The sequence below is a fragment of the Solanum tuberosum genome, unplaced genomic scaffold, assembly GCF_000226075.1.
Source record: "Solanum tuberosum cultivar DM 1-3 516 R44 unplaced genomic scaffold, SolTub_3.0 scf00445, whole genome shotgun sequence".
Classification (NCBI taxonomy): domain Eukaryota; kingdom Viridiplantae; phylum Streptophyta; class Magnoliopsida; order Solanales; family Solanaceae; genus Solanum; species Solanum tuberosum.
Genome location: NW_006239374.1, coordinates 307211 through 332075, shown reverse-complemented (window position 1 = coordinate 332075; position 24865 = coordinate 307211). Strand labels below are relative to the sequence as shown.

At 29.6% G+C, this 24865-nt stretch overlaps 1 protein-coding gene and 1 non-coding gene across 2 annotated transcripts; both read right to left on the bottom strand.

Annotated features, from left to right (window-relative positions):
• Positions 1 to 10645: 10645 nt before the first annotated feature.
• On the bottom strand, positions 10646 to 10718 carry TRNAK-CUU (transfer RNA lysine (anticodon CUU)). The gene has a single exon. It is a non-coding gene; the product is annotated as a tRNA-Lys (tRNA).
• A 1198-nt stretch (positions 10719 to 11916) lies between these two features.
• Positions 11917 to 16973, bottom strand: LOC102605717 (methylsterol monooxygenase 1-1). The gene is made up of 5 exons (XM_006363662.2): positions 16406 to 16973; positions 15500 to 15822; positions 12808 to 12955; positions 12681 to 12713; positions 11917 to 12428 (listed from the first exon to the last, which is right to left on the bottom strand). The coding sequence occupies exons 1-5, from the start codon at positions 16733 to 16735 to the stop codon at positions 12351 to 12353; spliced, it is 912 nt and encodes a 303-aa protein (XP_006363724.1). The 5' UTR covers positions 16736 to 16973; the 3' UTR covers positions 11917 to 12350.
• Between the last annotated feature and the right edge of the window lie 7892 nt (positions 16974 to 24865).

Here is a 24865-nt window from a genome sequence, read left to right as displayed (position 1 = left end):
GGAAAAAGTGTATAAGAGTTGTAATAAGTTATAATCTAAATTTGAAATTTTTCATATTATATAAGGAAATTTTTCATTAATGTAGAGGATACTAAAAATGAGGAGTCATGAATATCTTTTTTTTCTTTCTGTATAAAGAAATAAACCAAAAAATATGTGCATAATTGAAGAATTATGGCATGTTATTAGCAAATTTAATTAAGTGAAAAGAATCTCATGCCATTAATTGGGAGTTCTTGTGGAATTTCTTAAACTTATTTTTTGGGTTTTTCGTCTTGAGTTAAATTCAAGATTTAAATTTATTGAGTTTAATTTTAAATTTTTTACCACTAAACTCATCGTAAAATTAAGAATTCAGATTGAATATTTATTAAAATTTTATTTTCTAATTTGTCGTAATTAAATTTATCAGAAGACAAGGTGGCACAATCCTTAATCAAGAAAATAGTTAAGCTCAATATATTTCTCCTTATTCCAACATGTAATTTGGGGTGGCAATTGGGGCGGGACAGATTACACTCTTAATAGGGCAGGGCAGGAAAATATGTCAACGGGACAGGTTACACTCTTAATAGGGCAACTAGTGTAACCTGTCCCATTGACATATTTCCTTGCCCTGCCCTATTAAGAGTGTAACCTGCCCCGCCCCAATTGTCACCCCTATGGGTTTGAGCCAATCGAGTTTGTATCGTTACAAATCAACGAGATCCGGCTAATTTGAATTCGTGTTTGATTCGTGGATTTGGTGAATGCCCCTCCTTCCATTTTTTTACTATTTAATACATGTATTTTATTTAAATATCTCAACTTTAATTTCATCGACATTTAAAACATGACTAGTATTATTTATTTCTGTCTCTGTCATGGGCCTTTTTTAGTGGGAAAAAGGTCATGTGGGCGCCAGGAAGAGTCCTTTTGTTGTTTGTTTGTTTGTTTTTCCTCAAATTTTCTAATGGGGAAGAAAATTTGTCCTAATAATTAAAAATATATTTTTCTAGAAAAAGAAATTTCTACTGTGAGCTAATTTGGCTTCCCTTTTTTCTTTTTCTCTTCGCGCCTTGTTGTTCATGTGTTGATTGTAGAAAAAAATACATGAAAATAAATTTAATTTAATAAATAATTCCCACCAATTGTTCTTCATTTTCTTGGAGCAGTGTTGACCAAAATCAGACAATAAAAAATGTGCCTGCAAAAAGTTCACCATATCAACTTGCAATAAACACCATCATTATTATTTTAAAAAAAATAAAAATTCAAAAGTTAATTTTTTGATCATTTTACGGGTTGTTCTTACTAAAAAATAAATAATTTAAAATTGTTATTATTTAAAAAAAATTAAAATATAAGTAATTAATAATTTCTAACTTTACTTTTACTTAACAAATATGAAGAAACATTAATATGGTGAAGGAATAAGTAATATCAAATTGAAATTAATAAATTAATTAAATCATCATTTTAATTACTAATTTTAAAAAATTGTGAAAAAAATATGACAAATAAAATAGACGGAAGGAGAACTAAACTTGAGTTGGTGACATAAACAGTGGTAATTGATTTAGTTTTAATGGGTTTGGCTTTTTTGGTCTTTATGCCTTTTTTTCAAAAAAGAAAAATAATAAATAATTAACACACGAGGGGCCAATTATTGAAATGAATATATAAAAACACACAATTCGTCTAGTCCTTATTAATGTAATGTATTTTTTTTCCTAGTGCTATAAATATGATTATGAGAGCATCTCATTAAGAGTAAAAACTCGGAGTATAAAACATTTCCAAATAATGAAATGAGTATTTTTTTTTACCTGATTTGCAAAACCAACACCTAGTAAAACTCTACCAATTATAAGCATATAGATATTAGAAGCAGCTCCAAAAAAGGACTGCACCAGCAAGGAAGTTAGCTCCTCCAAGAAGGATTGACGCCTTGCGACCATACGCTCTGGTGACTGATGAGGCAACAAAAGTAGAAAAAAGACCAGCCACATAAAGAGATGATGTCAACAATCCACTATCAAATTTGCAGTAATTACTAAGTTCTTTCATCTTATAATGTACACATCATGAAAGAACTTTTTCAGAAAAGGCTCCATAGATGTTACTCCACCTTCACATCATTCAAAACTTGTGTTAGTGAAAAAGAATAGATCAATTGATTCACAATAGTCAGTAGAGATAAGTATTGAAAACACCTCTAAACTTGACGTGAATTATTACTTTAGTCTCCCAGTAATAATTCACGCAAAGGAAACATAATTTCTTCTTCTTTTGTGTTCCTTTGTTTTCCCTTGGACAATTGAAACCTTTACTAGCTAGATGTATCATAGATTGTATATAACTTATGGAAATGCAGAAAAATCAAACCTGAAATTCCAATATCATATCCAAAGATTACACCTCCCATAGCAGCCATCATACAAGCTAATATTACAAAACATGTCAGTTTTCCATGATACTCTTCTCCATCATTTGCTAATCCCCCTGCCATAGTTTTTTATTTGTAAAAATTAGGCAAATGACATAGTATAAGAAAGAAATTACTTCCTTTCCCTACTCTTTCATTAATTACCAAAAATCCCTTTTTTTAGTGTTTTTCGGATACATAATATAGCAGCGCGGATACTTTAATTAATAGTGCGGATACTTTAATTAATAACGGGATACTTTAATTTATAACGGGCGGATACTTAAATTAATGGGCGGATGCATAATATAGCAGCACGGATACTTTAATTAATAACGGGCGGATACTTAATCTAATAAAGTATCCGGTTAAGTTGAATTGGGGGGAAATAAGGGATTTTTGTATTTTAGTAAAAGAGTAGGGAAATATTGAGAATAGGTAAAGAAGTATTGTGTATTTAAGTAATTTTTCCATGATTTAATGGTGACTTTGTGTAGTGAATATATTTTTATATGATTTACTTTTATATTTAATGATAAGAGGTTTTCATCCTCCCCTCATGCAAAAGAAGTAAAAAAAAAAGTTTTTAATGATTTTTTATACGGACGATTTTATAAATATCAACTTACTTATGCTAAGAAAAATAATAAAAAATACATTGTACATTTGTTGTGCACAGAAAAAAATTATTTGTATGTTTTATTTTATTCACTACATAAAAAATGATCGTTAACGGCAATTTATTAAAGGTGATAGTTTAATTGTCGTTAAAAATATGAATTCTTTGTAAATGTTCCTAAAATTTATAGCAATACTGCATCCAGTAACAATTAACTAATGACGATAAAAACTCTAACACTCTATATTAATATGTATATTTATAACCATTAAAAATTATTTTTGTTATAGTGATCGGACATTGAGCTTGGAGTTAAGATGTTAAATCAGCTTGGTGTTTTATGTTCTTAATAATAACATAAGAGATCGTTAAGATAGGATGTGGTTGTAGGTTTACCTCGTCTATTTTAATATTTTCATTTATCTCAAACAATCTTTTTTTCATTTATTCTCAATGCATGCTATTTGTATCATTTGGCGAATGTGGTAATTAAATATTTCCGATTTACATATATGACCTATTGTTAATTAAACACTTTACTTCTTATAAATCAAGATGCAACTCAATATCGATCACCGGTGTATATATTTTATAAAGATGTATATTGAATTATCTTCATCCGTTAAAAATTTAAGAGTAATTGCATTTCCACTTTTAACTCTCAATTATCAACATTTAAAAGAATTAATGTTTGACATTTATGCTAAGTTTTATTTATTTAGTCTTATTTTTTCATACTTTAGCATCATTGGACTTGAGCATTTGGTTATAGCAACTAGGGAATTTTCAAACATAACTTTTGTGCCAAGTCTACATCAAAATCAATTTTTTGCTCCTATAAATGGAGAATCACCTATCCCCCTTGATTAACATAGCCCTTCTTTATATATTTTGAGAAGACTCCTCATTGTGGACAAAATGAAATGCTTAATTATGTATTAATAGTTATATTTGAAATATAAAATATATTCTAAAAACTAATCAACAAATTTTTTCACATGTCATGATATACTTTGCACCAAATTAGTTCAACTCTTGATAAGCTGAATTTATGTGAATCAAAATAAATTTGAGTTATTAAAATGACTAGTTATTAACTCGTTCTATCGTCCAAATCAAATGTATTATTATATTTTTATAGACTAAGTTTACCATCTTAATTAAATTCCATTGGAATTCAAAATTTTGGAAATTCAATATTGTTGACCTTTTCTTTTGTAGTCATGATGTAAATTTGAATGAGTTACAAATTTTCTGAAAACTCATTCAATTACATAGTCAAAATAAAACAATCTGTCTATTTATTTTATTTTATTTTTTGTCGAGTCACATATAAATTTTTTGAAAGCTCAATCATCTAATAGTCAAATTAACTTTAGGTGGGATATAATTAACTTTACTTTTTTCCACATATAATACAGTACTGTTATATCCCACTTGGGGTCGTTTGGTACATCACATAAAATGAGATGTTTTAAAATTAAATTTGAGATAAAGTTTACATGGTATTTGATTGACAGTATAAATTTATTATGATCTTAAAATATCTCATCTAATAATATCTATTTGAAGATTATTTTATCTCATCTCCTAAATAGGTTAAATGAATTCAGAAATTATAATTTCAAGATAATTTAATTCGCGACTTAAATGATCACTCCTAATAATTATTAGTCCAGGATCAAAATAATATTACTCGCTCAATTTAATTATGTGACACTTTTTGGTATTTTGTTATAAAAAATTTAGTATATTTCTGTTTATATATATACTATTTAAAAGAAATTCGGGTTATAGAATCCATATATCTATTTAACTAGTCAAACTTTTTCGTGAAAATAAATAAATTGAGTCTTTACAATTTGAATAGAAGAAAAAAAAGACTCAAAATACATTCCTTATATACTAACAATAACAATAATAATATATTGTAATTTCACTAGTGTGATTTTAGAAGATAGTGTGTACACAAAGTCGTATCTCTATCTTGTGAAGGTTGAGAGTTTTTTCAGATGAACTCTCAATTTAAGTAAAGAATCTCAAAATCATGTATGAAAAATAAATATGATTGTGATGAAGTCTTGATAAAAATAATGGAAAAAGAAATAGTTACAACACAATTAATATATTAATCGAAGCAACGAACACGTGTAATAATTAATAATATCGAAGAATAAGAGAGTAGATAACGCTTGACTATTATACTAATCTTATATCTGATCTTCAACCTCCATAACCCTTATATGAAATGTGTCATATCGTATCTAATCACCTCTTCTCAATACTTCTTCAGTCTACCTTTAACTCTCCTCATACCCACCATAATCATTCTCCCGTACCCTTCCACTAGGTCATTTGTGCATCTCTTCTTCACATTTTTATAATATCTCAGTCTCACTTCATTTATTTTATCCACCATAAAAGTTACTCCCACCTTATCCCAAATATTTTTTAATCAAAATAGATATCTAGTATGTTTTTAAAAATCTTTTATGTAAAAATTAGTTGGTTTTAATTTAAAAAACATAAAACCAAAAAATAAATTTATAAACTCTTACGTACAACTCCAATATATTCTTTCACTAGGTTTTATAAAGTTTTAAAATTTAATCAATACTTTGAACTTCATATTAGTCCTATAAAAGTAACATAAAATTAGAGGAAATGAGTAAAATCAATATTGCTCCACGTATTTAAACTATAAGAATTATGATTACATATTGGAATGATTAAAGAACTGTATAATTAACCTATGAATGCTATTTTACCTAGTAGGGTAAAAGTAGAAAAAATATAATAATGACATAGGTGGTATACTATGTAAGATTCTAATAAAAACATGTGTATGGTTAAGATTGAGATGACAACATTCTTTGTAGATGTCTCCCAAGAGGAGGAAAAAAGAAAAAAAGAAAAAAAGAAAAAAGGAAAGCTAAAGAATAATAATAAAGCCTAAGAAATTATTATGAAAAAATATATATAATAATTAAAGTATAGTATATGTGGATGTGTATAATTCTATTAACTTTTTAAAAGGTAGATTGGGGGAAAAAAAGGATGAAATAGCCAATGAGTGAAGAAAGCAAAATAAAATGGAAAAACCATCACCACATGGCTTTAGGACAATAAAATCTTGATGAGCCCTTTTCATATTTTTGCTTCCACCTGGATGTCACTTTCTTTTATTGTTTATAATAAATAAATAAAATAATAATAATAATAATAATAATAATAATAATAATAATAATAATAATAATAATAATAATAATAATAATAATAATAATAATAATAATAATAATAATAATAATAATAATAATAATAATAATAATAATAATAATAATAATAATAATAATAATAATAATAATAATAATAATAATAATAATAATAATAATAATAATAATAATAATAATAATAATAATAATAATAATAATAATAATAATAATAATAATAATAATAATAATAATAATAATAATAATAATAATAATAATAATAATAATAATAATAATAATAATAATAATAATAATAATAATAATAATAATAATAATAATAATAATAATAATAATAATAATAATAATAATAATAATAATAATATCTAGCGTGATGTATTGATGGTTTATTACTACAACAACAATATATTCAATGTACTCTTACAAGTCATAGCTAGAGACTTATAGTTGTTTAGTAGCAGGATAAGAAGGAAATTATTCATGTATTAATTTTCATATAACTTATATGATATTTGGTAGGTAGATATGAAATGTATAAAATTAATAAGATGTTTGATTAACAATTAAAAAATTCGCGTAACTAATATATGTATAAGTTATGAGAAAACTTATGATTATTTTATGCAGGATAGAAGTGGAATAACTAATTCGTGCATAACTAATACTTGCATAAAATAATACATAGATTCGCTACTAATTAATCTCTATATCAGTAATACATGCATAACTCTAACCAACTATCAAATAACCCCTTAGAATTTGATAAAGATAAAATGTATATGCAGACCTTACTCCTATTTTATAACGATAAAGAGTTTTTTTCGAAAAATCCTAAATCCAAGTGAAGTATGTCAAAACAATAGTATGCGTTTTAACGGTTAATTAGAAGCTTATTGATTGAGTAATTTCTACATACATGCAATTAAAATTTTAGTACAGAAGATTACATACATGTAATTTCAATGAAATTTTGTCACTTCGACAAGTAATTTCATGGATGTTACTCGATTATTATTGTTATTTTATTGCATCAAAATTAAATAAATATTTTTTCTAACAAAAAGATTATTTTATTTAGCCTTAGTGTCATAATAGTTGCTAAATAATTTTTAGTATTCAAAATGTCACTTAACTTCACCTAAACATCATAGAAAATTTCTTATTTATTTTCTCGTGATTTTATGTGATATTTTAGCAAATAAAGAGACCTTTTTGTTGCAAAACCTAGTTAACGACTAAAGTCTTAGTGACTTTCTTTTGTTACAAATTATTATTTAATAATTCTGATATAATAAAATAAAAATTAAGTGATCATTCACGAATTACGTTGATGAATCAAAAGTGTACTTAGGAGCTAAATGTGCTAAGTTGAATGCCACCATTTAGCAAAATTAGATTTGTCAAATAATTAAGGAATCGAAAGCACTATTATCCCTTTAATCAGATATCTACAAATTAACTCACCAAAGATTATGTCTTTTCTTGTTGATTATTATGCAGATTATTTTATAATTTCTTTTTGTCACATAGTCAAAAGAAATTTATACAACGTACCAATTGGACTCGATAAATGTGAATGTGATTGACACGAAGCCTCTTGTTTCAAGACTATATATTAAAATTAACTCTCACCGTTAAAACAAATTACTAAGTAAATCAATTAATGATACAAAAATATATTTTTTTTCAAGCGAATTTATGGTTTAAAATTTATGAGTTCTGACAATAACTTCAAATTAATAGTATGTAATAATAATCGATTCACAATCAAAAGATTCATTTATACATTTAGTGAGTCTTTTAATATAAATACAAAATTTGAGCAAAGTTAGTACTACGTTCACGTGAATTGTTTGTATTCTCCTAAAAATAATTTAGTATTTTCCAATATGCTAGAAAATGACATCACCTATTTTAATCCACAGACACAACATCACCTGGAAAACATTAGCAATTCATAGCATGATTTGCAATTTGCATGTCATTGTCATGAAACAATATAATGACTATGATATATATATATATATATTCTTCATGTAGTATACATTCTGGATATACAATTATGTAAATTGTATACCTTAGAGGTATACAACGTATTAAGTTAATAAGTTGTATGTGCGAATTTTGTGAATGGGTATAAACATGTAGTAGTTTTTTTTACACAACCTTGGGTAACCATGTAAAAGTCCCAAATTCTTTTGAGTAGGACTTATTCATAAAACAAAGTTTTTAGTCATGCTTCAACCTAACAAAGACATGTAAATTTTTAGAAATGCAGACAAGTACATGATGAGATTAAACTTCAAACAAGTACCTAGTGGTGGAGCGAGAATTTGCACTAATAGAGTTCAAAATCTGAAGAAGTGAACACAGAGAAACTGAACGAAAATTGTGAAAACCGAATTGAACCAAATTTATTTTAGTTTGGTTTTGGTTTACATTTTTACTGAACCTAAAAACCGAATCGAAAAATTTGTAAACCGAACCGACTGAATGCCCAGCCAAAGACGTGACACATCTTTATGTGCAGTATTCCTAATTATCTTTTTTCTCTTTTTTGAGCATTTGTTGGTTTATTTCTTTATATAATGTAATAATTCAGTAATTAAAGTAATAATGATCAACAATTGGATTTGGACTTTCCAAAAGTAAATGACTGACATGTTTAAAATTTTATAATTGTTTAAATTTAATTCTTCTTAATCACAATACTTCTTCCTATTCATTTTGTAATGAAAACAGAACCATTATTTCATATAAGCACAACAAATTATTTATTGTAGTTTTTATACCCACTCAATATTTGCACCATAATTAGCTCATTTAAGTTACACTCAATATTGTAACTTATATATCATTTAAACTCGTTAAAACTCTTAATTATAGGAACTTCATTTAACCCGTTATAATATATTATGGATCCAAATGTTCAGACAAAGAGGAACTACAAGCTTGGGATCTTTCTTCACCTCTTTTCTTTTCTATGTTGTTGGTTATATCTCAAATTGTAGATGATAAGAATTATTAGTTTTGCTATCTGTTTTTCTATGATTTATTAATTTTAATTGAAAATGTTGTGTTTTTTTTTTTCTCTTTGTTTGTTGTTTATAATTTTCATATTTTTTTGATTTTAAGTTAATTATTTTTGCAGGTTTACTTCCTATTTATTGACATGTTGGTGGTAATTGTTGCATAGATTAGTACATGTTGAGAGGAGTAACTTTCTTCTTCTTTCTCCTCTATTTTTATTTTGCAATGATGATCTTGATAACTTCAGCCTTTGTGAATGGTGTAGTCAAAGGGTACCGAACATCTTCAGTTTTGTAGGTGTCATATATATATATATATATATATATATATATATATATACATGAAAAATAGTTTTAACCATATATGAATAGTATAATTTTCCATCGAAGGGGGTTCGAATTAATGAACTCCTTGACCCCAAGCTAGCTCTGCCTCTGCAAGTACTTATAAATATTTGACTGTGAATCTGCCTATTACTATTGTATTATTAACCTAATTATCGTTATAGAAACTCATAAACTTCAAATATGTATCTGAATACAGAACCAAAAGCTATTAGGTTCATTTTAATCAGTACCTAATATTGTAACTCCACCCAAGCCCTCATAAATTATTATAGGAAACCCTAATAGTTGAAGTGAGCATGGGCTACTAGTCTAGACTTTGGGCATGTAAATAATTGGGAATGGGACATTTGTGTACCATTTTTAGGTGCATAAATGGAATGGCAAAGGCAGGTGAAACTGAAGTTGATTGATGAATGAGCCTAAAATTGAAAAATAGGCCCATCAATACAATCTTATTGGCTTAAACAAAAATAAATTTGAAGCTGATTTTGTCTGCTCTTTTATTAGCAACCTGTGTCACTAGGCAACTCACCCTCTCTCTTGTATAATTGGTTACTACTATTATTATTCACTTACTATGNNGGAGGGCACAAAATTCAATAATACATTAGCCCCATACTTGTACTTGTTAAAGAATAGTTAATTCAAGTCTACATCAACCAACTCTTTGATTCAAAACAAATAGGAAAAAACCAAGAATCATTTTGTGGTTTGTATTTGTATGTATTCTTCAATTCATACACACACAAAAAGGGGAAAGTTACGGATATATACCCTTTGATGAAGTATACACAACGTATACACTGATACGTTATATATAGGTAAGTATAGTATATTTGTATATTTTTGTAAATTAGATTATTGAATGGTTCAGATCGGTAATCAACAAACAGCCTAGTAAAGACATTGAAACTGACTCTTTTTCTTTTGGGCTGACCCAACAGTTTGTGAGGTTGTTGCATGGGAATCAGGTCGGCCCATTAAGAAAAATTAATCTTCCAAATATAACATGAAACGCCCACCGTGGGGCTCGAACCCACGACCACAAGGTTAAGAGCCTTGCGCTCTACCAACTGAGCTAGACGGGCTTATTGATCTAATATGTTCACCATGGGATTCGAGGTGATAGTTCAAATTGACTATGAGATCGATCACCTTAGATATTTAACCTTTGTGGCATAATTTGAAACTTTTGTTAGTACTTACTATTCATATGTAGATTTCTAAGATTTAATGAGCAATGACCCAAGAAAATAAGAAATTAAGTTGGGACCTTTGATTCTTGCTGATGTTTAACAATATTGGGCTCAAGTTTGGTCCAGTTTTGAGTTGATATAGTATGTAATCCAATTGAAAGTTTTAAGTTCCACACCTAAAATTTCATGATAATGTTATATACTTTCAGTTATGAAATTTGAAACTTCATGATAATGACTAACATGATGAATTTTCATCCATGGAGTTTGAAGATTCATGATAGTAATTAAGTGGTTATTTGTGAATTTTAGCCGAAATTCGGCTATTTATGAATATTTGTCACTTCAAAGATTATATCACTAGTCGTGACGCTGAGGGCAGGTCAATCAATTAAGTATGCCTTAGTTAAAATCGATTATATGAATCCTATAAAAGGTTTATCATAGTTACAATTAACTTTTACTTAGATCATCGAACTTGGTACGATCATTCTCTTTTATCTAGACTTTGAACTTACTTTGTTATTGAAACTCACATGACCAAAGGTGGTATAAAAGCCTTGCATAATTATACGAATTTGATGTAGCATTGTATTATTAAGGACTTTTGATATTTCACCATGTAAAAGATAAAGTTCAAACTTAAGGTTGTGTTTGAACATATTTGCCGTGGCAAATAAACAATTTTCTCACTTATTTTCTTGTGTTCGGTAAATATATAGAAAAGATTGTCCAAAAAGTAATTGTATATAGTTTAGGCAAATACCATACAATGAAGGTAGGGGCATGGATGTGTTGGAGGTGAGAAGTAGCCAATTAACACAGAATGCCACGTATAAAACTTGTTTTCCCCACTCCTACTATAGAAGTCGTTTGAATTGTGGTGGGATGAGTGACATCTCTCCACCCTTAACCCGAAGTTTCGATTTCGTGCCCAATGAAAGATCACTGCCCCTAGAAATGGGCGAATCAGGCCCAGGTAGACTACAATGTGAGTACCGAACATTGGGTGGGAAACAAAGTAAAAACTTAAATGAAAGAGTCATCACATTCTTCCTTTCCCTTCATCTAAAAAGAAAAGACACTGCACTTGTTGATCAGTGAATAGCATTGTGTTAAAAACATAGTAGGATACCATGCAATTCTTTGTTACACTTGAAAAGAAAATGAACTGCATAGTAACACTTTAAGCACAAAACAAATCCACCCTACATGCAATCTTTTGCCTAATCAACCCTCCTACTGCTGATGCAACAGTATGCACTCAGGCTACAAGCTAAACTTCATTTCACAACTTAAAAAGGATTCATGAATACTATCTGCATACAAAACAAAGTTTGGGTTCCAAACACTCCTCATGGACAGCAAAGAGCCACTACTCTAGGAGGTAGTTACTCATATGCACCATGAAGCTATACTCCTACCTACTGCTTTTAACACATTCTGAACAGCAGATGTGGTCAACCTAAAACAAATGATGCGTCCGAGTGTTTTACACTATTAAGGCCTTAGGAGATATAGGACTTAGTCATCTTTGCAATCTTTTGCAAATGTCACTGAACCTCCATTTTGCTCACCATTGGCATTTGAAGCTCCCTTTAACTGCGGAAACACAACATCATCAGCTAAAAGGCATACAACATTATGGCAAAGAAGCACGGCTTCAAAAATAAACATCAACTTCTACAACTTCATCGACTTGAACCATATGGAAAAAGCTAATTAGTTTCATTATTGACGACAAGTAACAACCATTAGTTAGGTAGCAATATAGTGTTTATATAATGAAATATCCAAGAAGGCGGCAATTTTTCCTTAAAACTACTGAATGAAAAGCAGTCACAGTAGCGATACCTGCTGGAGGACCTTCTTTTGATAGCGATAGCCCTGTGAGATAAGAAGCAGCATAGTGTAAGAATCTGTATGGTTACAAAAAGGAAACTTGTAACCCGAAAATAAACACCCACAATACCGAAATCACCTTATCAGTTCCATATATGTAATCGCAGTAGGTGAAAACTGAAGCAAAATTGCTCTGGCTTTGGCCTCCAACATAGTGATGGTAGTCATGGTAATCTGCTCCACCGTAAAAAGGTATATACTTGGTGAGACTCCAAGGAAGATCATATCTGAAAGAATGACGAAAATAGATCAGTTAAAACATGCCTCAATCACCATACTAACTCATATGTGAAGTAGGAGCAATGTAAAAGAACTCTCTACATAAAACATTGCCAGCAAAAGATTTCAACAATTTACAGCTAAACTGAGCAATTAAAGAGGTCGTTGAAAATCTTTTAAGACAAAAAAACTCTCAGCAGTCAGCTCTGTATAGCATTGACTAGCATCAAAGCAGTAAAAGAGAGTCGAGCAAGATGAATCAGTAGATCTAAGCCTCTATTTCAAAAATTATTTATTTATTGAGCAGTTGCTTCAATGGGCTCTCCGCACAAGTTAAATTTAGATTAGACACGGAATCCTTAGTTCTAAGCAATTACTCAAGTGTAAGCTTGAGTACATCAATTTCCCAACACCAGCAGTTAAAAAGAAATAATCTTGTAAAGAAATAAACAAGCTAATATGAAAAGAAATGATCCCAGCTAACAAAGTTAGCAATAATTCACCTGCTACTCCTAATTGGATCTCTGTACATGAATGACTAAACATGACTATGATGCTAAACTATGCCACTTTCCACATTTTGAGTTCCGAAATGCTCAAAATTGATTATATTTACGACAGACTTGTCATAAAAGAGAAGTGTCTCTGTCACTTCTCATCCCATACTATCTCTGTCAATAATTTCCAATATTTAGTATTGACGAATAAGCATCACTTCAGTGTTTTTTTTCTTCAACTTTGAGATGCTGCAACTAAATAAAACTTGTTGAAATTGAGACCAACACATAAATATAATTCTTTAAACATTATATCAATAAGCACCACAATGTTTTTCGTTGTCCAATTGGCAGACCAACAAAGATTCAATGAGAAGCAATTTTATGTGATAAGGTTTAGAAAATAAAACTCTTGTTGTTCAGAGTATTGCCTTATATCTTGCAATATCAACGATTGCAAGAAGATAACATTTGAATAACAAACAAAGATATTGTCATCGAGATACAGTCAGACATAAACAGGTCATCTTTTCTACTCCTAACATACTACTATCATATTCTACAGGAAGCTGCTAGTAGTTATTACATGCATAGCATACACTTGCAAATAGTTGGCGTGTAACGTGGTACCAAGCACCATCCCTCAAAATAGAAATATTTGCTTAACTTAGCCAACTATTTGCCAATCTTGCTTGCTTTAAGTACAGTCTAGACTGTAGATCATAACCTTATCAATTTCTTTTTTTTTTTAAAAGAAAGTCCAGTCTAGATCATATCCAACGATAACCAGTCGGACAATATTTCTCTTAAAATATCAACAGGGAAAGGAAGTGCATTCTGCAATATATACGTAAACTGCATGCATCTTCTATGACTAAGAAATTAGTAGTTTTTATATCTAAATATAGCATTTGCTTGTACAGATTTACTAAGTTATCAGCATCTTCAAGTTCGATACCAAAATATTACTACTTGTCCCGTTCTAAGCAAAATGAAGTGTTGTCTCCAACTTTAGTTCCACAGACTAATTAATTATTGTCGCAAGGCCAAATATGTCAAAAATGGGACCAGCTATCAGAGAAGAAATTGAAAAGTGAAAGCAAGACATGGGTTTCAAAGTGCTACATCTATTCCAAAGGACAAAGGTTGGAATGTCGAAAATCAGATGTAACTAGCACTTATCACATACCTTAAAAAGATGGCTCACAAGAGAAAATTAATCTAGTTTGTCGATCCAGGAATATAGCATGAGAAACCCTCTAAGAAAATTCTCAAAGCTACTGCCTAGGACTATAGGATCTACACTAAGGTAATGCTTTTATTCTTTTTTTGATGATGATGGTGTCCAGGCTAGCTTGTGCCCATCCTCCACTATTCCACCAGGTACCTGCTAGATTTCATTAGCACAGACCGGCAACTATGCTCACCAAAGCTTAGGAGATGGCAAGAAATCACTTAGTGTTTTTTGTATCCGTAAGATTTGCAACGTGAGACCTCAAAGTTGACATTTTTTTTTAATCATAAGATATAAAAGATATCACAAACACAGAGAGTGACTGACGTCTAGACTCTCTGAGGGATTGCATTTTATTTCCATGAAGAACATCTTAACAGTAAAACCAGATGCTATAAGCACCATTTTACATGTCCAACATGCAGTTCACATTTTAGACTTTTGCCACAGACCTTACCAACCCCATCTACCAAAAGCAAAAGAAAATAGCACAGTGACAAGGAGGGGAAGGACCTATGTGGAAATTGAGAAAGAAAAGAACAGAAGAAGACAACTTTTTAATTCTTCTATGGAAAAAGCTATTGTTTCACTTAAAAAGAGATCTCATGCAATTCCATTCACTGCATACAGATTCATCTAGAGATCAAAAAAGCAAACAGTGAACAAAAAAAGGGATAAAGTGATAGTTATTACTGTTAACCCATGATTTGGTCAAATTATCATACTAGAAGATAATCACAAACTTAATCACCAAAAAAGTAACTTTTTAGTACTACTACCATAGTGTGAAAATCAAAAAGCAAAAGAGCACGCATGCATACCCACTGTGAGTCTCAATAGCCTCAATCTGTCTGAATGCAATCCACAACCAGAATGTAATCATATGACCCGGCGCAATAGCGGGCCCAAGAAACGAGGGGATCCCAAGGATCAAGACTTCTAACCAGTGTGCATACGGCGCAGCAAAGCCTATTGGAGCTGTGTACTCATGATGAACCTTGTGAATCTTTTCATAACCCCATTTACAATGCAAGAACCTATGGATCCAATAGTTAGTATAGTCCTCCACTATAAAGTATGTTCCCAACTGCAACAGAATTACCCATAACGACGGCAAGGGCAAACTTGTTCTAATCCCAATCATCTACATTGCAAAAAATTCATAAAATAGATCACAATGGGTATCTCAATTTCACATCCTTGATCTAAAATTGACACAAAAATTACAACTTCCATACTGAAAAGTGAAAAACTCAAATCAAACAAACAACAAATCATCCAAACTAGTTGAATTTGAATCTTCAATATCCATTGAGGTCTATTAGACCCTATTTGATTCCAATAGTCAATAATATTTAGGGGTTCCCTGAGTAAGTCTACTTTTTCTTTTTTGGTTTCCCACCTGATGTCCAGTGCCCACATTGAGCTTCTAAATCCGGATCATGCACTGCATGACTCCCAACAGGATTTCTCGAACCCAAGACTAGTTAGTCTACTTAAAACTCAATCAAATACACTGGACAATGCACAACCAATTTCAAAAGGAGAATAAACAAGATCAAAATGGGTATCTTAAATTTGAAACCGTCGATCCAAAGATCAACAAAATAAAAAATAAATAAAAAAAACCCATTTCAGATTCAACAAAACCCCATCAAACACATTGCAAAAAGACACCTTTTTTAGTTTTAAAAAAAAAGCATTAAAAGTAAGAGAAAAGTAAGTACCTTTACAGAGGGGTAAGAAACAAGTTGAAGAGGGCCAACAACAAGGATGAACATGCGCATAACAACCTTATAACACCTAAACACATCAGATAAAGAAAGATTGACCTTTGGTTGAATTTTGTATGACTGGATTGATTTTCTGAAGAAAATTTCAAGGAAAAGATAATAAAGAGGGACACAAGAGAAGATTAGGAATAGAAAAAGGATATTGTGACAGTAAAGATAGTAATCAGATTTATTAGCAGAGTAGTTAAACCAGATGGTTTCTGCAGTAGTAAGAGATCTTCCAATGGCGGATTCTGCCTCTTGGAGAGTTTTAAAGGGCAACATTGAAAAGGGTATCTAGTAAAATGGGTTGAAAATGGAATTGTTGTTGACTCTTGAAATTGGTGGAAGTTTTTGAGGGGTTTTTTTGGTTTTGGAGGAACAGGGGGAGGAAGAAGAAGAAGAAGGAAAAAGGGGAGATTTTTAATAGAATTGAAAGAGAACAAGTGTATAAGCTAAATAGTACAAGACAAGTCCTCCATATTTTTTGTTGGCATCTTATATTCTTTTATGAGCTTATGGAAATCATATCTGGCGGGGGCAAATAGGACAAATTGGAATATAAGGGATGGCAAAAAACATAGGGTGTATTATGCACTCGAGGGTGTGATAAGGTGTTCAAGAAAATGCGTTGAAAATTATGACGGTTTTGATGGATAAAGTCATCTTATATTTATTGTTATTGAGAGGTGATATATATTCGTGAAATTAGTCAAAGTATCATGATTATCAAAATGAAATATATATTTGAAGGTGTAGCTTAGTGTTTAATAAAGTGTGTCGAGAATTATGATGGTTTTGATGGACAATGTTATCGTATATCTGATGTTGAAAAATGACAAGTATCATAATTATCAAAATGAAAATATATTAACATCTTAGTCAGACACTTCATATCTGTCCCACCGGTGTTTTTTCAAAATTCTTCGAAATTTCATTTGATAAGATTGCTCTAACCCGATACATCCTATAAATAGCATTTTTAACCTCAATAACCTTCATACATACACGATAATCATAATTACAATACCTCTTTGGGTGTTCCAAATCTCCCAATACAATGTCTTTATCCTGATCTCTTTGTTCAAGAGTTTATAGAAGTCTGTTAGACGTCTTCTTCTAAACATCTCCTTCTAAGAAGTACTTCTTCCATCAATGCTTAATTATTTTTATCCTTGATGCGCTTCACTTGGTCAAGATCACACGTGAGAAGAAGTTTGGTGAATAATGAGTTTGCCTTTAAATTTATTTATTTTAAATTAAATTATTAGATAAAGTAATTTACACATATAAAATATTCAACTTACATTTAAATTTTAACCTTATTTAAAAAAAATTAACAAAAATAGAGTCAGATTTGAAATTTAGTTGCACTTACTTGATGAATGGAATAGTAGAAATATATTTGGTTCGAAATTTAGTTCATTGACATTTGACTCCATGGAATAGTCGATGAAGGGTTTTCAATGTATGTATGTTTGGTACAATTGAATATTCTCATAGCTTTTAAAATTTATAGACACAAGTCATGTTTTATTTATATTTTTTACAAGTGAAATATGTTAAAACAATTATAACCAAATACATTTTAAAACTTTATTTTCAATTTTAACATCATTTAAATTTAAATAATATTTAAAAATTTATATCAAAGTTATTAAATTTTATCGAGCCGAATAATGCAGCAAACTGGGATATCTGCAGAGGAGAGCCAGAGAATAACATACTTGGAAGCCATGCAATGTTGGGCTTCATGTTTGGGCTGTTGGCCTACTTCCCATATTAGTACAAAGAAGAGCATTTGATAATGCCACTTATTTTTATTTTTTTCTTTATAAAGATAATGCCAGTTGTTTAATATTAAAAAAATTGTGACATGTAACGCATCTTCTTCTTTGTTTTAGAATTTGAAAGTACAATTAAATTCAGATCAGCAAGATTCATTAAAAAATAATGCTTTCAACAATTTTTTTTTCATATTTAGGACTGAAATTCAAAATTTTAATTTAAGGTGAAACAGTCACACGACTGCACCACAACTCGTGTTGATCAAAGGCATCTTCTTCATTGATTCCCATTGTAACAAAATAAATAAATAAAGTTAATAAGAACCATCGAATGGAAAAAAAGCAATTATAACAAATTAATAAGTATTATAAGTTTTGTCTTTTGTTCATTATATCATTTTATAAAATCAAAATCAAATCAAAGAAGTTGGTCATGACTCATGAGAGAATCTTTAGGGAAAAAATAAATGAGTTAGGTGTGCAGTAGTAGGGAAACTTTTTTTTATGTTAAATTAATCAAAATATTTTTAATAGCAATTAGGAAAATATAAGTCTTTTAAGAAATTATGAAAATAACTTTCTTAATACGAATAGTGAAAATAAATTTCGTGAATAGTGTTTTATGTTCATTTATCATCTCTACCCCACACTCCAATTCGACATCCACATAGGGGTATTCTCGATTTGGATAAAGATCGATCCAAACCGAAAAATCAAACCAAATTGATAAAATAAATCGATTTTATTTGGATTTGGTTTAAGATTTTTAAAAACCGATAGTATTTGTTTTGGTTATGATTTTATTCGAAAAAAAGGAAGAAATAATCGAACCGAACAGATGAATTATATACATATATTTTATTAATATACATACTTAATATATTGTTTTTATAAACAACTTTAAAGATCTTACATATATTTTCATTAAAATTTCTTTATAATTTACTTATTGAAAGCAAAAATGCCCAAGATGAAAACATTTATCTTATTGATTTCATGTATATGAGTGTCTATGACAATTCTTTGTGGGACTGAAAATGTTATTGTTTCTTCCTTCTAGGCCAATATAGTGAATTTTAAAGTTTTATTGATAGTAAATTTAGTGATCAAAAGTTCAGTAATTTAAGTCATTCTAACTATTTTTCGTTTTGAATGGATTGTTGTCACTTTTTTCACATTTTGAATGAATTGTTTCTTTTATTTTTGTATATGGTTAATAATCGAATAACCGAACCAAACCAAACCGAAACCGATAACCACCAAACTGATAAAATGTATATTATATTTGGTTTGGTTTGGTTTTGATAATTTTAAAAACCGATTAAGTTGGTTTGGTTTTGGTTTTGACCAATAACCGATCCAAACCGACCCGTGAACACCCCTATGACCACACCCACCCCCACCTCCTACTCTCCACACCAACCGGCAATACGATTATTCCAATCTTCGAAAGTATTTGTCTAGATTGTATATAAATAACTATATGTTTTTTACTTACTTATCGACAGAAAAAATGAGAGAGTACGAAAAACCACTTATAAGAAAAATATTTTCCAAAAAACTTTTCTTTGGAGAACATCACTGTGCATACCAAACACAATTCTTAATCGGTCACTAGAAAGTGTGATGAGATAAATAAGATATCTTCACTTTTAGTCAGATATTTCGCCTTTAAAATTGAAAAATAAAAGAATCTTTGATGGAGTACTTTCTTTTTCATAAATCCTATGTAATAAAATTATACTAAATTAATCGGATTAATAAATTTAAGGAATCTTTTATTACGAATGATCATCAAGGCTCAACTGTATAGGATGGGCAACTGTGCACAGCGATGGGAAAAACTTCAAGGCTCAACTGTATAGTATGGTGTTAGATGGCACAATTTTTCCAAGTTATTTCTCGACTAAAAAAGACAGTTTGATACATAAAACATTTAATATTAATTCATTATAGAATTGGAGAAAGGTTGTATTCTAAGGAATTATTTAATTTGATAAGGTGTATAAAAATAATGTTGAATATGATGTAATCATTAATGTTGTTATTAGTTTTGATGAGATTATCTTTTGTGCACGATTTGATTTGGAATGGATATGAAAAATGTTTGGAGGGACAATTGTGTCTCTAACCATGCTAAATATGCATTTATTGAAATTTGAAAACTCCTTGCATTGCTAATACAATGATTTGACGTGTCTTAGTTATACATAACATAGTACAAATAGTGTGTGTAATGTATTCTATCAAACGACCCCTAAGTGTAATATAGATAGTTTACCTAACACATTGATTCCGCAGCTCAAATACTTAATTTATAGATCACATAAAGATAACTTTATCGTTGCTCCAAGCTAAGCCAACTCACAATCTTGATAATTGGTAAAATACTATATTCGCCCTCGGTGCTTACCTAATACCAAACCATCATAATACGTTTTTCTTCTAAATAGTAAAATTAATTTCTTTTCCTTTTCAAAAATTCCACTTTCTCCTTTTTCTGATCGTGTTTTTGAATATAATACATTTATCTTTCCTATATACACATATTTATCAATTGACACTAATTTGTACTTCTTATGTTTCAATTTATATGATATCGTTTGACTTGACATAAAATTTAAAAAGAAAAAAATATATTTGAAACTCGTAATTTAAAATAAACTATCTACGTAATCATTTGGATAATTGATTTTTCCATTTGAATAGGACATTCCCTAGTAATTTCTACGTAATCATGTATCTTAGCTCCACTAAACTCATGCTCAAACTGTCCCCATCTATAATAAGTATACAGTTACATTTCCTAATTGGGTTAGTTTGAAAAATTAATATGCTAGCTCCATAGGTCTTTGATGACCATAATCTTGTAGTTACATAGGAGATTAGTACAATATCTCTCTTTATTAATTCAAAAATGTAACCAAATATTTCATCAAAATGCACTTGATTCCTTGGATGATCATACTTTAGTTAAAAAATAAAAAAACAAATTAAGAATCTAGATAAGTTGAAAAGGATAAGAAAATCAATCAGGATTATGGTGGGATGAAGATGATTAATGTAACGACCTGTTCCCGTCGTTATAGAAAAGCCAACGAGGGAAAATTTGGGGTCGGAAATTTTTTTCGTAGTATTTGAATTTTCCCAACCTAGTCCAGATTTGGACTAAATCAGAGTCTTTAAGGTGCAGGGAAATCTGGTAACAATCGGGTGAATTATTTATGATTTTGATTACATGAGTGATTAGATAACTCGTTTTCAATTTTAACATCACATAAATTTATTTATTTTAAAAATATTTAAAAATTTATATCAAAGTTATTAAATTTTATCGAGCCGAAATAATGCAGCAAACTGAGATATCTGCAGAGGAGAGCCAGAGAATAACATACTTGAAAGCCATGCAATGTTGGGCTTCATGTTTGGGCTGTTGGCCTACTTCCCATATTAGTACAAAGAAGAGCATTTGATAATGCCACTTATTTTTATTTTTTTCTTTATAAAAATAATGCCAGTTGTTTAATATTAAAAAAATTGTGACATGTAACGCATCTTCTTCTTTGTTTTAGAATTTGAAGTACAATTAAATTCAGATCAGCAAGATCCATTAAAAAATAATGCTCTCAACAATTATTTTTTTCACATTTAGGACTGAAATTCAAAATTTTAATTAAAGGTGAAACAGTCACACGACTGCACCACAACTCGTGTTGATCAAAGTCGTCTTCTTCATTGATTCCTATTGTAACAAAATAAATAAATAAAGTTAATAAGAACCATCGAATGGAAAAAAAGCAATTATAACAAATTAATAAGTATTATAAGTTTTGTCTTTTGTTCATTATATCATTTTATAAAATCAAAATCAAATCAAAGAAGTTGGTCATGACTCATGAGAGAATCTTCAGGGAAAAAAATAAATGAGTTAGGTGTGCAGTAGTAGGGCAACTTTTTTTCATGTTAAATTAATCAAAATATTTTTAATAGTAATTAGGAAAATATAAGTCTTTTAAGAAATTATGAAAATAACTTTCTTAATACGAATAGTGACAATAAATTTCGTGAATAGCATTTTATGTTTATTGTATCATCTCTACCCACACTCCAATTCGACATCCACACCCACCCCCGACGTCCCACTCTCCACACCAGCCGGCAATCCGATCATCCCAACCTTCGAAAGTATTTATTACTTACTTATCGACACAAAATGAGAGCGTAAGAAAAACCACTTATAAGAAAAGTATTTTCCAAAAAAACTTTTCTTCAGAGAACATCTTTGTGCATACCAAACACAACTCTTAATCGATCACTATAAAGTGTGATGAGATAAATAAGATCTCTTTCATTTCTAATAAGATATTCCGCATTCAAGCTCTAAAATCGAAAAATAAAAGAATCTTTGATGGAGAACTTTCTTTTCATAAATCCTATGTAATAAAATAATACTAAATTAATAAATTTAAGGAATCTTTTATTACGAATGATCATCAAGGCTCAGCTGTATAGGATGGGCAACTGTGCACAGCAATGGGAAAAACTTCAAGGCTCAATTGTATAGTATGGTGTTAGATGGCACAGTTTTTCCAAGTTATTTCTCGATTAAAAAAGACAGTTCGATACATAAAACATTTAATATTAATTCATTGTAGAATTGAAAAAGGTTGTATTCTAAGAAATTATTTAATTTGATAAGGTGTATAAAAATAATGTTGAATATGATGTATCATTAATGTTGTTATTAGTTATGATGAGATTATTTCTTGTGCACGATTTGATTTGAAAAGGATATGAAAAATGTTTGGAGGGACAATTGTGTCTTTAACCATGCTAAATATGCATATATTGAAATTTGAAAACTCCTTGCATTGCTAATACAATGATTTGACATGTCTTAGTTATACATAATAGAGTGTGTAATGCATTCTATCAAACGACCCCTAAGTGTAATAAATGTAGTTTACCTAACACATTGATTCCGCAGTTCAAATACTTAATTTATAGATCACATAAAAATAACTTTATCGTTGCTCCAAGCTAAGCCGACTCACAATCTTGATAATTGGTAAAATATTATATTCGCCCTCGGTGCTTACCTAATACCAAACCATCATAATACGTTTTTCGTCTAAATAGTAAAATTAATTTCTTTTCCTTTTCAAAAATTCCACTTTCTCCTTTTTCTGATCGTGTTTTTGAATATAATACATTTATCTTTCCTATATACACATATTTATCAATTGACAGTAATTTGTACTTCTTCTGTTTCAATTTATATGATATCGTTGGATTTGACATAAAATTTTAAAAAAAAAAATAATATTTGAAACTCGTAATTTAAAATAAACTATCTACGTAATCATTTGGATAATTGCTTTTTCCATTTGAATAGGACATTAATTCCCTAGTAATTTCTACGTAATCATGTATCTTAGCTCCACTAAACTCATGCTCAAACTGTCCCCATCTATAATAAGTATACAGTTACATTTCCTAATTGGGTTAGTTTGAAAAATTAATATTTACTCCTAATTAATATGCTAGCTCCATTGGTCTTTGATGACCATAATCTTGTAGTTACATAGGAGATTAGTACAATATCTCTCTTTATTAATTAAAAAATGTAACCAAATCTTCCATCAAAATGCACTTGATTCCTTGGATGATCATACTTTAATTAAAAAATAAAAATAAATAAATTAAGAATCTACGAGAAGTTGAAAAGGATAAGAAAATCAATCAGGATTATGGTGGGATGAAGATGATTAATTTCTACATCCTAAATCAAAGGTCTCTTGTTCAAGCTGTTAAAGAGCGTTTTTTTCGTTAAAATAAATCTTATACATTACAACAAAAACAACATTTAGCGGCAATAAATATACACATTAACAAAGAGTGATAAGCCTTTATCAGCATTAGTTAATTGTCATTGGATCCAGTGTCGCTATAGGCTTTAGGACATTTACAAAGAGTGCTAAATGCCGCTAAAAATTCATTTTTAGTGACGATTAAGCTATTGCCGTTAATTAATTGCCGCTAGAAATCATTATTGATATACGACACAAATTTAAATTAATTGAAGTTTCAATGCGAATACAGAACACTAAAGGAAAACGAGGGGTGTAAAAAATCAATGAAAGGAGGTAGCTTTCATTGACTGCACTGTGAAACATAATAATGAGATTTTGACTGTGGTGGAGATGAAAAAGATAAGAAAAGAGTCCCACACTTTATTGCAAAGTGAAAACACATTCCAATTGGCAATTGCATGCTGTGTATAGAATCATGAATCATATGATATGACTGAAATAAAAATAAATAAATAGATAAATAAAACCAGAAACTACATCTCTATTTTATTAGGATCAGAATTCTTTTAAAACGTCGACCTAACATCTTCAGTTGAATACTTATCGAAAGTTGATCAATTTAATTATATTGGCCTTTAATCTATCGTAATTCTTTATTTGTAATTAGGGTTTGAGACCGGGTAAATCAATAGCCATAGCTCGATTCAAAATTTTGTTAAAATTGACTATATAAATTCTTTGTATCCATTCAATTGTTTGGACTCATTTTATGTCTCGATCGATCATTTTTGGACCGATTATGTTGATCTTATAAG